The sequence below is a fragment of the Macrobrachium rosenbergii genome, chromosome 57, assembly GCF_040412425.1.
Source record: "Macrobrachium rosenbergii isolate ZJJX-2024 chromosome 57, ASM4041242v1, whole genome shotgun sequence".
Taxonomy (NCBI): domain Eukaryota; kingdom Metazoa; phylum Arthropoda; class Malacostraca; order Decapoda; family Palaemonidae; genus Macrobrachium; species Macrobrachium rosenbergii.
In genome coordinates, this window is record NC_089797.1 from 6,429,463 (window position 1) to 6,442,645 (window position 13,183).

Below are 13,183 nucleotides of genomic sequence, written 5' to 3' on the forward strand. Positions count from 1 at the left end.
TGCTTATGAACAACAACCATCACACTATAAACTGAACCTTGATGAAAAAACCAATTATCTATCTTATTTTCCTAAATTTGTAACAAATAAACTCTATAAACACAATTAAGAAGGTACAGCAAACCCCCTTCGATTTCTCTCGTATGCAACATGCAGTATGATATGTTACACAATATTTTATAATTTTCCCAATCATTTTAAAATTCAGGGAACACTTAAGAAAGTAAACTTCTTTATTTTCTTGTTTGCTATGTGCAATACGATCAATATTTTATAATTTTCCCAATCATTTTAAAATTCAGGGAACACTTAAGAAAGTAAACTTCTTTATTTTCTTGTTTGCTATGTGCAATACGATCGATAGATCACACAAACATACATAAAGAAATATAAACCCCCTTTTTTAAACTCTCATACACAACACACACTATGATAGGTTACACAGTCAGTATTTACCATTTTCAAAAAACTTGAAAATACTGTTCATTGTACACAGTCTACAAGTATAAAAATGAATTCTACGTTTGTCACTTACCTGTGACAAAAAAATCCACCTCCTCCCCTCCACCAGCTTAATTGTGCAGTCATGACTGGCATCTTTTTTCTGTGCCTCTTATGACTCGCAGGAAACATTAAGCAATGAAGTGGTTGGAAGAGGCGTAGAGGTGTCTAAAGGGCTCAGGGTCATTGAAGTGAGTTAGCAACACATTAGATTCGTGGCTGAAGGAGCCCCACATATTAACGAAGGCAGCAGAAGATGTAGTTGCCTGCATTTCCAAACTGAAAGACTGAGTTACCGAAGAAATGGATGTCGATGGGCTTGGGAGCACAGGGGTTTAGGATCTGAAGAAGCTGCCGAGGGATCTTTGATGATGACAGTCCTGTGATAGTCTTGCAATTGAGCACCCATATCCAAGGCCCCAGGGAAGTCGGGGTTGTCCAACATCTCAGTTACTGTACTGAAGGGGCAGTCGTTGTGGAACAGCCTCATCGTTATCATTGTCTTCAGCAGTTTCCTTGTTACCAGCAACTGCTGCAGTTATCTCGCTGTCCTGTGCACTTTGGATGCCAGAGTGGCCACCATCATCCAGCCGCTCCCATACGTCATACTTGGGAATGTCGTCGCCTCCAGTCGCAATTCTGGGATGGAAGTTGTCGACTTCAAACCCCTGGAAGTCCATCATGGCCTCTTCTCTATTCAGCATATGGTTCCAGGCATGGTTGAGGGTCTCTATCGTGGCATCCTTCTAACCATCTGCAAAGTTGTAGAAGGAAGACTTCAGCAAATACTTGCAAAAATTCTCCATTGTCCATTCCCACCATGGATCCTCCTCCTCCAACTAGGCTGCATTGTATTAGGATGCACAGGCGCATCCATGAGAAGCAAAGTCTTCACCCGATGTCTAGCAATGCCAAGGTCCTGTGTCTGATGATGAACAACCTCCTTACAAAAATGGTTATGGAACCAATCGGTTACGATCTTGGGGGTGAACCTGTCTTTTGCCAAATGATACCAAATCACTAGGAGCTTATCTGTCAACCCATACAGGGTATGTGGTGGCTTTGCATGCCCAACCACCACTGGTTTGCAATGATGGCCACAAGTAGTAGTTTTTGTACATACCAAAGCAGACTGTGTTACTTGGAAAGCTTTCAGCCAGGTAAATTCTTTTCCTCCTAATCTGCCAAGGTGTAAGTCAGCATTGTAGATTTGCCCTAAAACAAGGCAGGCTTTCCTCACCAAGTCTTGCAGCATCTTGCAAAATTCTTCTATATCCTCCTTGAAAGCATCCAAAGCTTTGCCTTGAGTCTTGTTGGAGATCCCATGTTGAATTTTGAACCAAAACAACCAAGCTTCGGATGCCTTAAAGTCCACAACCTTATGCATGCCTGCGGACTTTGTAGTTGAAGCCTTCAACTCGGTATCTCATATGTTCCTGCTAACAGCCCTTTGTTGACAAAACCAGATCAACGTCAACTGGTCAATGTCCTGTCAGAGTCCTCTTAACAGCCTTTTGCCATGGCCGTGTGGGCTTAACGCCTGGCCATCTTATACCAAAGTCCATTGTGTACTACTACAGCTTGACCCGGACTCCTTGGTATCATGCTAGGTTGACCGGGCAGTGCCATAATCCTCCAAGATATATGACCTAGACCAACCTTGCTCCATTCTCCCAGCAATTTCAAGTTTTATGTGGAAAGGTCAGCACCTTTTTTACCTTCTTAGGATTAGGTGGTGCCATACACAAAATACACAGCAACACACACACAACACAAGCAGGACCTGCAATGCTGCAGGCACTGCAATGAAAGACATGCTCAGGAAATTGCTTAATGTTTGCACAACACTCACAAACAGTTCAGATAAGTGACTGATCATGCACAAAGAAGGAAAATGTTCTTTATTACTGAGTGCATGTAGCCAATTAGTGTAAAATATATCTGTGATGCCATGTCTATCAGCCATTAAAAGTATAAAAAATTACAATGACCTATATATTTCCTCCTGTAGTGAGAAAGCCTACAAAAAACACCAGTGCTTGTCCACCTGTGCACCTTCTACCATACACTAGCAAACTTACGACATATCCATATCAGTCAATAAAAAGCGATAAACAAAATGATGTTTGCTCTGTGTGTGTTTCTTAGTGCAGCATCATATGTTGTCTTTTATTTGCTTTGTTTTGATTTACTGTACAGAACTTTTCATTAAAAGTTTAGTTGATTTTAAGTATGATTTTCATATACCATAACAGTATACAATTAAATATTTATCATTGTTTATATTTCATCTCCTATTACGTGAAAATATTTAAAGTACGAATTTGTAGATGAAGCAACATGTTGTGCTTTATATGACTTGTCTCGATGCCATCATCCAAAGTGAAGGAGTGTGCGAGTAAGTACGTACCCTGCACCCGTGCTATGTGGTATAAAATGCACTTATCTTTTGGGTTGTAAAAATAAAAAATGAGAAAATACAGTAAAAATAAAAATGAAAATAGCATAAAATAAAAATAAAAAATGGATGGCATGTGTATGTTATAGGCTTCAACATAGCAATACCTCAGTTGTTCTCTCTCTCTCTCTCTCTCTCTCTCTCTCTCTCTCTCTCTCTCTCTCTCTCTCTCTCTCTCTCTCTCTCTCTCTTTTGTATCTTTTTTTTTTTTTGCTTTGTGCTTGATATACTTCAGTACAAGTTACAGTACAGAACTGTACCTATCCTTTAATAAAATGTGGAAAAAGCGTAAACAAAAACAAAACAATAAAAAAGCTCTAGCAAGGTCAGATGCCTGCCTACCCCTCTCTACCCATCCCACACTACATTCCCACCCCCTCCCAGCCAGGGAAACTGCTTCCCTGCTTCACCCACCTTCCAAAACAACCCTTTTCCTGAGTGAGTTCCTCTACACAACCTTACAGCCCTCCTATCCGATGGCACCCAGCCATCTGATCTCCCCCCCCCTCACCTTTGGAACTTTTCTGGGTCTCCTAAAATCCAAACCCTTTCTTAGTTTCTGTATGAATGTAAGCAGTCTTACCGACATTTCCTTTGGCAGTGCAACATTGCCAACCATCAGAGAGCAGTTTTTCCAAATTTTTTGAAATTTGTATATATCTTTGGCCCCTGGTCTGGTGCTCTTGGATAATGTCGGGTGTTGGATAATGAAAGTCTGGATAGTTGAGGGATTACTGTACACCAGTAGCAGAATTGGTAGATGTTGTATATATAGTAAAATTACAGCTGTTGTAACTGCTGTTGCTGTTATTGTTCAGAGAAAGTTATTGAGATTTTTCAAAATAGTTTTTTCTTCAACATACACCGCCACTTTTGTCAGCTATTCTCTGTTTCAAAGCTCATGCAAATCCACTGAATGAACGGAAATGTAGCTTGTTGGGCCTAATGTCCTACACAACCTGATCCCTGATTTAGTTCCCGTTTAGAAACGCAAGTTCTCCGGGTCACTTTTAACGTTAGAAATAGATTTTGTGAGGCTGCAAACTTTGGACAAAAATAGCCTGAGTTCAGCGATACATTCTCATTAGCACGACCAACAAACGAGCCTAAGCTGGTGACAGAGTCAAAGTCAACTTCCGTAAGTTCTCTCTGTGTCACCACTGTAATGAACATCACATCCTCCATTGTGTGCAATTACTGAAACGCGCTTGTTTGACACCGCATTTGGAGTCTGTTGTTATTTTCAACTATACATCTGTTATTATTTTCAACTATACATCCCCAACAGAGGACTGGTGTGAACCTCTGAATGTGGTCTAGCGACCGAGATGTGAATAAATTTATTTGCATAGCAAGTTATGAAAGCAATAAACTTATAACTGATACTGAGTGTTTGACGTAAGGATTTATTTTAAATTTCCTGTGCATGAGGAAAGACTAATAATTCCCACCAAGAAGCCGTACCTTCAACATTCCCGAAAAAATCGTGTGTTTTGTTGCAAAAATATTGAATTCAAGCTAAACACTGTAAAATTCTCGCCTAATATTTGATTTATTTTAAGAAACATTCAATAAAAAATTAAATACTCATATTTCCATCAAAAACTTCCCAATATTAATGCAAAAAATCATATATAACTGACCTGAATGCAAAAATCCCTCTAAAAATCATGAAGTTTTTTGATAAATCTTTAAAGCTTCCATAGAATCTTGAGCCAGTGTCCACACAATCATAAAAGTCCTCAAAGAATCTTTATTTCATGCCTGGTAATCCTACATTTCAGCCAAAACTATATATTTTAAAAAGTTGAAGTTCCCAAGAAAATATATATGCATCATGTAACCAGTCAGCACGTCTCAGACTAGGGCTAAGCGACACTATTATTTGTTCTCTCTCTCTCGCATAAAACCAGTAGGTACCTCAGAACTATGAATGCATTCCCGTGTCCTTTCCATTGATCCCATTTTCAAGGTCAAAAACAGTGCTGCTGTTTGTGAGGACACCTATTCTTCATGTTGTATCATTAGACACATTTAATGATGTCATTGTTGAAATAGAACGAGAGACTGTTAAATGGTCTAATTTTTTGTTTGCGAATCTGTCCTGTGCATGAACCTTCTGCAGTTATAGATCCAGAATAACGACAATTAGATTAAATATATTAACAGTCTGAACTTGCATTATAGGAACAGCCGTCAAACCACAGCTTCAACCTTTTTCTGCCTGTGAACCAGTTGTGAGTTGCCAGTTACTCACTGTACCCTCAGGGATTTTCTTGAAATTTTGTGTTAGACAAAAATAAACCCATTTTTAACATTTGTGAGACTATTCTGGTATGATAGTGCATGTTGATAATGGCATTGTACAAGCTTATGATCATTGGATGTTGCAAAAACAAATGCCATGAAAGCCAACTGCGTCTAAATTGTTCCTATCTGCAAACCCAGACCATCTTTCCTCAGTCAGTCGGTTGTACGCCGACCAACGCTACTGATTTCAGTCTTCGCCACACCTATGTAACTTCCATGTTATTTTGCTAAATAGTGGTTTGGTGCATGGAATAGTCTGTCTATACGAAGGATATTTTGTAACTTCGAGGGTATTTGATTCACTGTGAGTATTAACTATTGTCACGATGTGTTCCAAGTACCTGGTTATTACACAACTAATCTCAGATTTCGAAAATTTACCTCACTTCGGCCAGATACCTGAACTCTCATAACAATAAAAATTACGGCTGAGTACTCTAAAGGTAACAGTGATCCCTTAAAAAGCTCATTAATTACATGAAAAGTCAAACTAAGTTTATCAAGAATAGTGTGAGGCATCAACAATTAAACAAGAAATATACTAGAGTAAAAGGGCATCACTCCATCAAACAACTTTAACTGTTTCCCTGGTCTTAATTCACTTTAGCAAAACTAAAGGAACAAAACATGTTTATCACTTTGCCTTATGCCCACATTTAATCCTATTCACTGGTGGTCAATAAATGAAACACTTTTTTTAAAAATTTCAAATACAAAAATTTTTTATATTCAAAATTTATAATTAGAATTCACAATCTGAAAAATTTACTATTACTTGAAAACAACTCAAAATTTAATTAATGCTTGAGTTGAATTATTAAACAAAACTAAATCACAAAAAAATTTAATTTATCAAGAAATTAAATTATTCAAGCAAAATTTAAACTATCAAGAATTACTCAAGATTTGAAAAAACCTTAATAAATGAAAATTAAATCAAGCATGCAGTGTTAAATTATCAAGAAATATTCAAAATGCCAAGTAAATAAATGTTAAATCACAAATATATAAAATGTGAAAAATCACGATATTGCAAACACAAGAACTTACAAAATACACAAGATTAATCAATAATAATTTCACTTAGGCAAAAATTCTCTAATACTGTACACCTTATTATACTATGGTAATAATAAGTAAAATTCACTTTACCTTACACAAGCTTCTGAAAACCTTTGCAGAATCACTTGCAGCTGCTTGAGATTCACAAAACACTTTTTATTTTGGGCGTCGTTACTAAATGTTTACACTTTTATTACACTCAGATCTCAAAAGCTAAGTTTAATACTAGTGACCACAAATATTCTAAAGAGAGAGAGGGAACCAATCTGAACGGTCTCTGAAATTAGAATGAATAAATCTGAGGATTCCAGTGGCACATGAAACACTCAAAACATTTAGGGAACAAGGTACAAGAAAAGGTTCTAGAAGAAGGAAGGTGATATAATCGATTGAGACATGTATACTCTCAAAAGGAAATACCTGATCAGAGCAATGTATGTAACATTGTGAAACCTTGGTCTTCTTCTCACACAGAACAAGTCTTTTACAGAAACCTTTACACGTTCAAGCAGATTGCAGCAGACTAATTGTGACTGGCATGTTTTAAAAACAAAACAAAAAAAACTCGAGTTGGTTTCCAGAACAGAGCAGAAATTGTTATTCCTGACCTGTCACCGCTTTATCTTAACTGGTGACAGATGACACATCTGGTCTTAACACTCGAATTTCTCTCTCCCGCTACTACGCTGTTATCAAGAAAGATATTATTAATTCTAAGTTACGCTGTTAAGTTGTCTAAATCACTAACTATTTTGAGATCTCACACTACACTACATATGATATTTCAATAATTATTATTATTACACACGTCACATGATAAATAGAAGAGTAAATATATCGAAACTATTGGATGATATACATATTACAAGACAACATCATGAAACTATGCTTTAATTTTCTCTAATTCGACATTGAAATAAATACATATAAGTATAAATATTATTCTGGAAAATTGTTTTTCATAACAGTTTAATTTTCACTTGTCTATTTAAGTATTTTTCAAAGAGAATGATGAGAAAAAATTCCATTTTCTGAATAAGAGAAACTGGTTGAAACCTCTTAAATCCAAGGTCTGCAAGTACTTAGCACTAAAGTCATTGCGCCACTGAGATGGACATATGTCAGTCAGTATATTCCTAATGCCACCATTGGAAAAATGGTCTAGCTGAAATCTAGAGCCAGTTGGGATGGCATTATGGAGGCTTGTCAGGCACTTTATTTTTTCAGATGTCATACCAGATCCAGATCCCAAGAAGTGAAATGAAATGCTGATAGCTATTTTAGTAAGGTATGACCTTAGAAAGATCATCCAACTCAGGACAAATGACTAGCCATGATTTCGTGATACATGCAGAAGAGCACACCATAACAAACAGACCAAATTCAATGCATGGAGACGAAATCATTCACATGAAAATTACGCCATTTTTGTTGTCTCACCGTGCTGCGAATAGAATTTACCACGTAGCGCAGCGAAATTTCAGTAATGCCATAAAGAGGAAACTTGAAGGAATTACTAATCCTTATCTGTAGTGGACCAATTTGGCAGCATTTAACTTTGGGTTAGGCTCGTCTTACATTCCACCACTACTCACGTATGATAATAGGTTGGTTACTGGCCCCACTGAAAAGGCTGAACTGTTTCATCGAGGTTACGAAGCTAAGCAATTAGTTGAGGATATGCCTCCCTGATACTTGTCATCTTGAACCTATTTCCACTCGGTATGCATTTTGCTCTAGGGATGTTCAGAAAGAGAACGCTTTAAAATCGATAGCTTGGGTGGAGAATAGAAATTGACCTGGTTACTGCATATCTGCAAACTGCAGTAACCAGGTCAATTTCTATTCTCCCTCTGCCATCCAAAGTTCCAGAAAAACTAATTTTTAAGCCACTATGTAGGTATGTTGAATCCAAGGAATATTAGCTGATGGTCAATATGCATACAGGAAGCAGTTAGGTACCTGCAATATTTTTTTAGTTTGACATGCCATTTGCAAGAGAGCCTTGATGAGGGTTTTGAGTGTAGAGTAATTCAAATAAATTTTAGTGCTGCTTTTGATTTAGTAAATAGAAAGGCACTTTTTTATCAACTCCAAATCTTGGAGCGGGTGGATATGTTTTAGGATTACTTTGAGATTCCCATATAGGTAGGCAGCAGCAAGTTGCTGTTGATGGGATCTTTAGCCAACCAGGAGTTCCTTAGTGTAGTGTTCTTGGTCCACTGTTATTTTTAGTGTATGCAAGTGATACGGTTGTTGGACTGGAACAAAATTATTCAATTTGCTGATGATGTAACACTTGAGGGAGTAATAAAGTCTCCACTTATGAGATATGAAATTGCCCTAGTCTCAATCATGGTGGAGTGGGTTAGTGGCAGTCTAGTCAATGGGGTATGAGGTTGAACTCTATTAAAATGAAAACACTGCTGAATAGCAGATTTAATATAAGTTTTCCACCACCCCATCCTCCCGTTCAGGTGGATGGGACTCTGCTGAATTAGTCTGGAGCTTTAACTGTTCCTGGTGTAACTTTTGACTCATATCTTATTTTTGAGAAACATCTAATGCAAGTGTCAGCAAAGGCCACAGGGAAGTTAGGTATTACATGTATATGTAAGGCCTCATTTATTATATTGATTTCCTTGGCTGCCTTTCTGCTTCTGTTTACGTGTCCAGAGGCTCCTGGGAATTCTGGAGGCTTCTGGGAATTCCAAAGGCTTCTGGGAATTCCGGAGGCTTCTAGGGCTTCCGAAGGCTTCAAGATAATCTCCAGGGTTTTTAAGTCTTTCGTCTTGGATTTCTTTTCCATAAAACTCTGTTCTTTAGTACTGTGCATAAAGGGGAGAAAGTTTTTGAGAATTCTGAAGGCTTCTTGTACTTCCTGGAGATGAAAGGCTTCAAAGATTTCTTCAGGGAAAGCCCACTTTCTTGAAAGGAAGCGGATCCAACAGGAATCCATTCAGGAGCTGAAGACGGCTTCACAGGATCCTGGAGTCTTTAAGAATTTAAGGAGGCGCCATAATCCAATGGGTGTTTCTCCAGGAATGTTTCAGGAGCTGAAGACTGCTTCAGAGGATCCTGGAGTCGTGAATATGTCTTTAATCCAATGGGCGTTTCTCCAGGAGATAGGTGGAAGAATTTTGGCCGGAATGATTCTGAAGACAGATTCTGGATTTCTCCAGAGACATGCAGCCCTTGTAAGGATGGTACTGAGTGACATACTGGCTGGGTGTTGTCTAGTTTATTGGTGGTTCCCTACTGAAATAAATGTACAGATTCTTCGAAGTTGTTATTGGCTGGTGCAGCCGCAAAGTAGTTTCTACACACAGACAGGGCAAAACAGAGGTTATGTTTCGGACATCTGTGCTTGTGGACAGACAAACAGATGGCGATTGTGAGAGACACAATAAACGTACAATAATAAAACATATATAAATGGAAAGGCCAAAAAATTCCACATCTGGACATTTGCATGAGATTAGCAAATGCGAGCAACAGCGAACACCTGCTAGTATATTTATAACACTGATAAAATCAGTTCAACCTGTTTTAGGTCATTTGTCCTTTTACTAGAATGCTGTTCTCTGGTGTGGATGCCCGCTTCTGCCAGAGATTTGTTCCTTTTAGACAGAGTTTGTGGTGGTAGGTTTCTGTTTCCTAACATTAGCAGTTATGACTTGGGCCATCGACAGATGGTCTCTTGTTTGCCAATTTTTCGTAAGTTGTATTATAAAAGAGTTCTTTCACATTCACAATTAATCCCTGGTCCTCTTTTCCTACCGAGAGCAACCAGATTTGCTGAACAACAGCACCGATATGCAGTAAAAGTCATGCCGTCAAACTTTCCAGTTCCAGAAGTCCTTTATTCCTCGCACCATTGGACTGTGGAACAAGTCTCCCTGAGGATGTTGTTCACCTGGAATCTCAAAAGTTCAAGCAATGTATTAAGTATCCGGTTGTTATTCAATTTTCTTGGGTTACAGCTGAGCTGGAAAGAGAGAAAGCAAGAGTTGAGAGGAAAAATGGTCCCCTATCAAGTATCAAGCAGCCTAGAAATATTCATCAATACACCTCATCTCCAATTCACTATTTCCTCCCGCCAAGATTTGTCATTTTCTCCCAACTTCTGCCTTACTTGATGTATATCCTTCCTTCCTTTGAAAAGCAGGTTTGTTGCAACCCTTGATCACTCTCGTTTTTAGATTCCATCTTTAAAGTTTTGAATGCCATTGAAGGACAAACCTCTGGTGGAAAAACAAGCATGACTCAGCAGAAACCTTTCCTGAATGTAATACAAACTGCCATTATGAATCTTGTGTGCTGATTATGGGGGCAAACGAAACCTGAGTGAACCTTTCCTGAGGTGGAATATTTTAGAGAGCTTCTTCGAGTTACACTGATGCATGATGGGCTATTATTTTAAGGTCATTTCTCATGGTTGAGAAATTATCCATCTTGTGATCTCATATTTTTCTTTTCAACTGTGTTATTGTGTACTGGCAAAATAAAAGGGCCATTTCTGTACTAATCTTCTTGTGAATTTGATTTTGTAATTATCGTTAAAATCAGTATATTTCCAAGTTAAAAGTTTTTGTGTTTTTAGTAAACGTGATAGCTGCATCAGCTGCATTCAGTTTGCATAGAGTTTTCTCTGTCTTTCTAATAATTGCTTTTTTATGGTTACTGCTTTCTGCCAATGTTCGTCATGCTTTGGCTAGGAATGAATACACACTCATAAGTTTTTGTGTTTTTGTAATAATCGATAAAATCAACAAGTTTCCAAGGTCTAAACTATTTTTTAATTATATTCAAGGCACGATCTGGCTCACTGGTGCAACTGCAATAACAGTTGTAAGGCAGAAGACAATAAACTCCTGCAATCCTGCTGACCAAAACAGAATCGAGAGTTTGTAATTTGACTTTTACCCTGTTTTTCTTGTATTGTGTTAATTTCTGTCTGCAGAAGATTTATTATTTATGTGACATTTTGACTGTTTTATTGTTTTATGTATATTTTTAGTCATATATCTTTTTCCCCATTTTGAGGTGTGGCGCCAGAAGGATACATACTTCGGGTGTCTTACACTCACTGACCCACTTAGAGCTGCGCAGACAGGCACAGAATGGCTCAAGAGTATATGTTTCTTGAAACCTCAGCACATCTCCATCAACACTTCTAACAAAGGAAAATAATATTAGTTTAAACTCAAGTCTATACAAACCTGTTTTTGAAGGAGATTGAAAACAGAAACTAAAACTAAATAATATTGGTAACCTGGGCTCGTGTGCATTAGCCCTCCCTGGTGGATCCAGCTACCTGAGATAATCCCAGGCAGTAGTTCTTGACCTGAATAACTCCTCTCACCACCCCCCTTCCTCCCCGATGTAAAAAGGAACAAGCATCTGATCCACAACAGTTTTTTTTTATAGAAAGGGGAGTGGCTTGTTAGGTGTAAAGATTGATCTAAGGCGAAGATGTTGTGGGGAGTAATCACTAAATCTGCCTTTGTGATGACTCCCAACCAATAGAGGAAACTTTTTTTTAGAATTATGTAGGGAGTAACACACTTAAATAACAAATCCCACATGAATTGTTTTTCATGGAGGCGACGGAGTACAAAAGTAGAATTTATGAAAGAAAACTCACGGATGTAGAGTAGTGAAAAAATGTTAGAAAATTTACTGTTGTGGTCTACAAAAGTAGTGAAGTGAAAAGAATGATGTTGAACGAAGCAATGAAAGTTGTAATAAGTGAGTAACTTAGCAACCTCATATGGAAATGAAGTGCAGATGATAAGTTTCATTGAAAGTTAAAAGGTGGAAGTGAGTCATTGTATGCAAAAGTATGTAAATAAAGTCAAGTATTCAGATAATTGGTTGATACATTTAACCTCTAATTTTAGCCCTTAATTGCCAACATTTCCGTGGATTTTGCTTGAAATCTTAGTTTCTTGAATCTAGATCTTAATACTTATCATTTTAATCATATGTCACTGGTGCCTTGCTAATCGTTTACGTTTGCTTATTTATTTTGAAAGCCGAAATGGTTGATAATTTAAACATTTTCATATGGTGACTCTAATGTGACATTTCCAGAGGTATGAAAATTACAAAACCCTTTTCCTCCTTGCAGATGTTCAGCAGAAACGGAGGGTGCTTGGCGGCAATAGTATGTGCCTTCATAGGCATACTGATAGGAGTCCTAGTCGGGTGCTTCGGCGTAAACTCCATTACCAAAGAGGATCAAAAGAGAATCACGTGAGCGTAAATCATGAATCTGTGAATTGTGCACCTTTAGTTACACGACTGTTGTAGGTCAAAGCTGGATGTGTTCCGTCAAAGTGTATGCCTTTAGTGAGGTATTCCTGTTACAGATAAAACTGGCCTTATACCAGCGTTGTCCATTGTTTGACCATTTGTTAGAGATTCTCTCTTGTGAATGTAATCGTGATGGTGCATCTTATTTACCATTATTTATTATTTTGTCTTTTTTTTATCTTTTCCAATGTAAATATACTTTAACGGCCCAGTAGTATTTAATGACTTCTCACAAGTGGGAAACTCGAGTGTAAGTCAACGTGGCATTACAGTATGGCTGATTCTCTTTTCCAACATTTACAAAATTACAATAGTCATCATGAATGCTGAACTAATAGTTATATCAACCTGCAGCAAATGGTTAGACTTTTATCGTATGCCAAATAGATTTTATGATCAATTCTATGAACAAGGGTAAAAGTCACAGGTCCAGGACAAAGTCACTTGCAGACAAAACAGCTGGTTTTCTATGGTCTGTCATATATTCTTATATTGTGATATAATAATGAGCCAAAATTGCTTTTGTCTGATGCA

General features: G+C 37.7%; 1 protein-coding gene across 2 annotated transcripts in view; it reads left to right on the forward strand.

Annotated features, from left to right (window-relative positions):
- The window catches only part of LOC136836957 (N-acetylated-alpha-linked acidic dipeptidase 2), a 56,740-nt gene that overhangs the window by 10,935 nt on the left and 32,622 nt on the right, over positions 1-13,183 (forward strand). For both annotated transcript variants that reach the window (XM_067101483.1, XM_067101484.1), the window contains one exon: positions 12,465-12,589. In XM_067101483.1, coding sequence (XP_066957584.1) covers positions 12,465-12,589 — 125 coding nt within the window. The remainder of the gene's footprint in view (positions 1-12,464; positions 12,590-13,183) is intronic.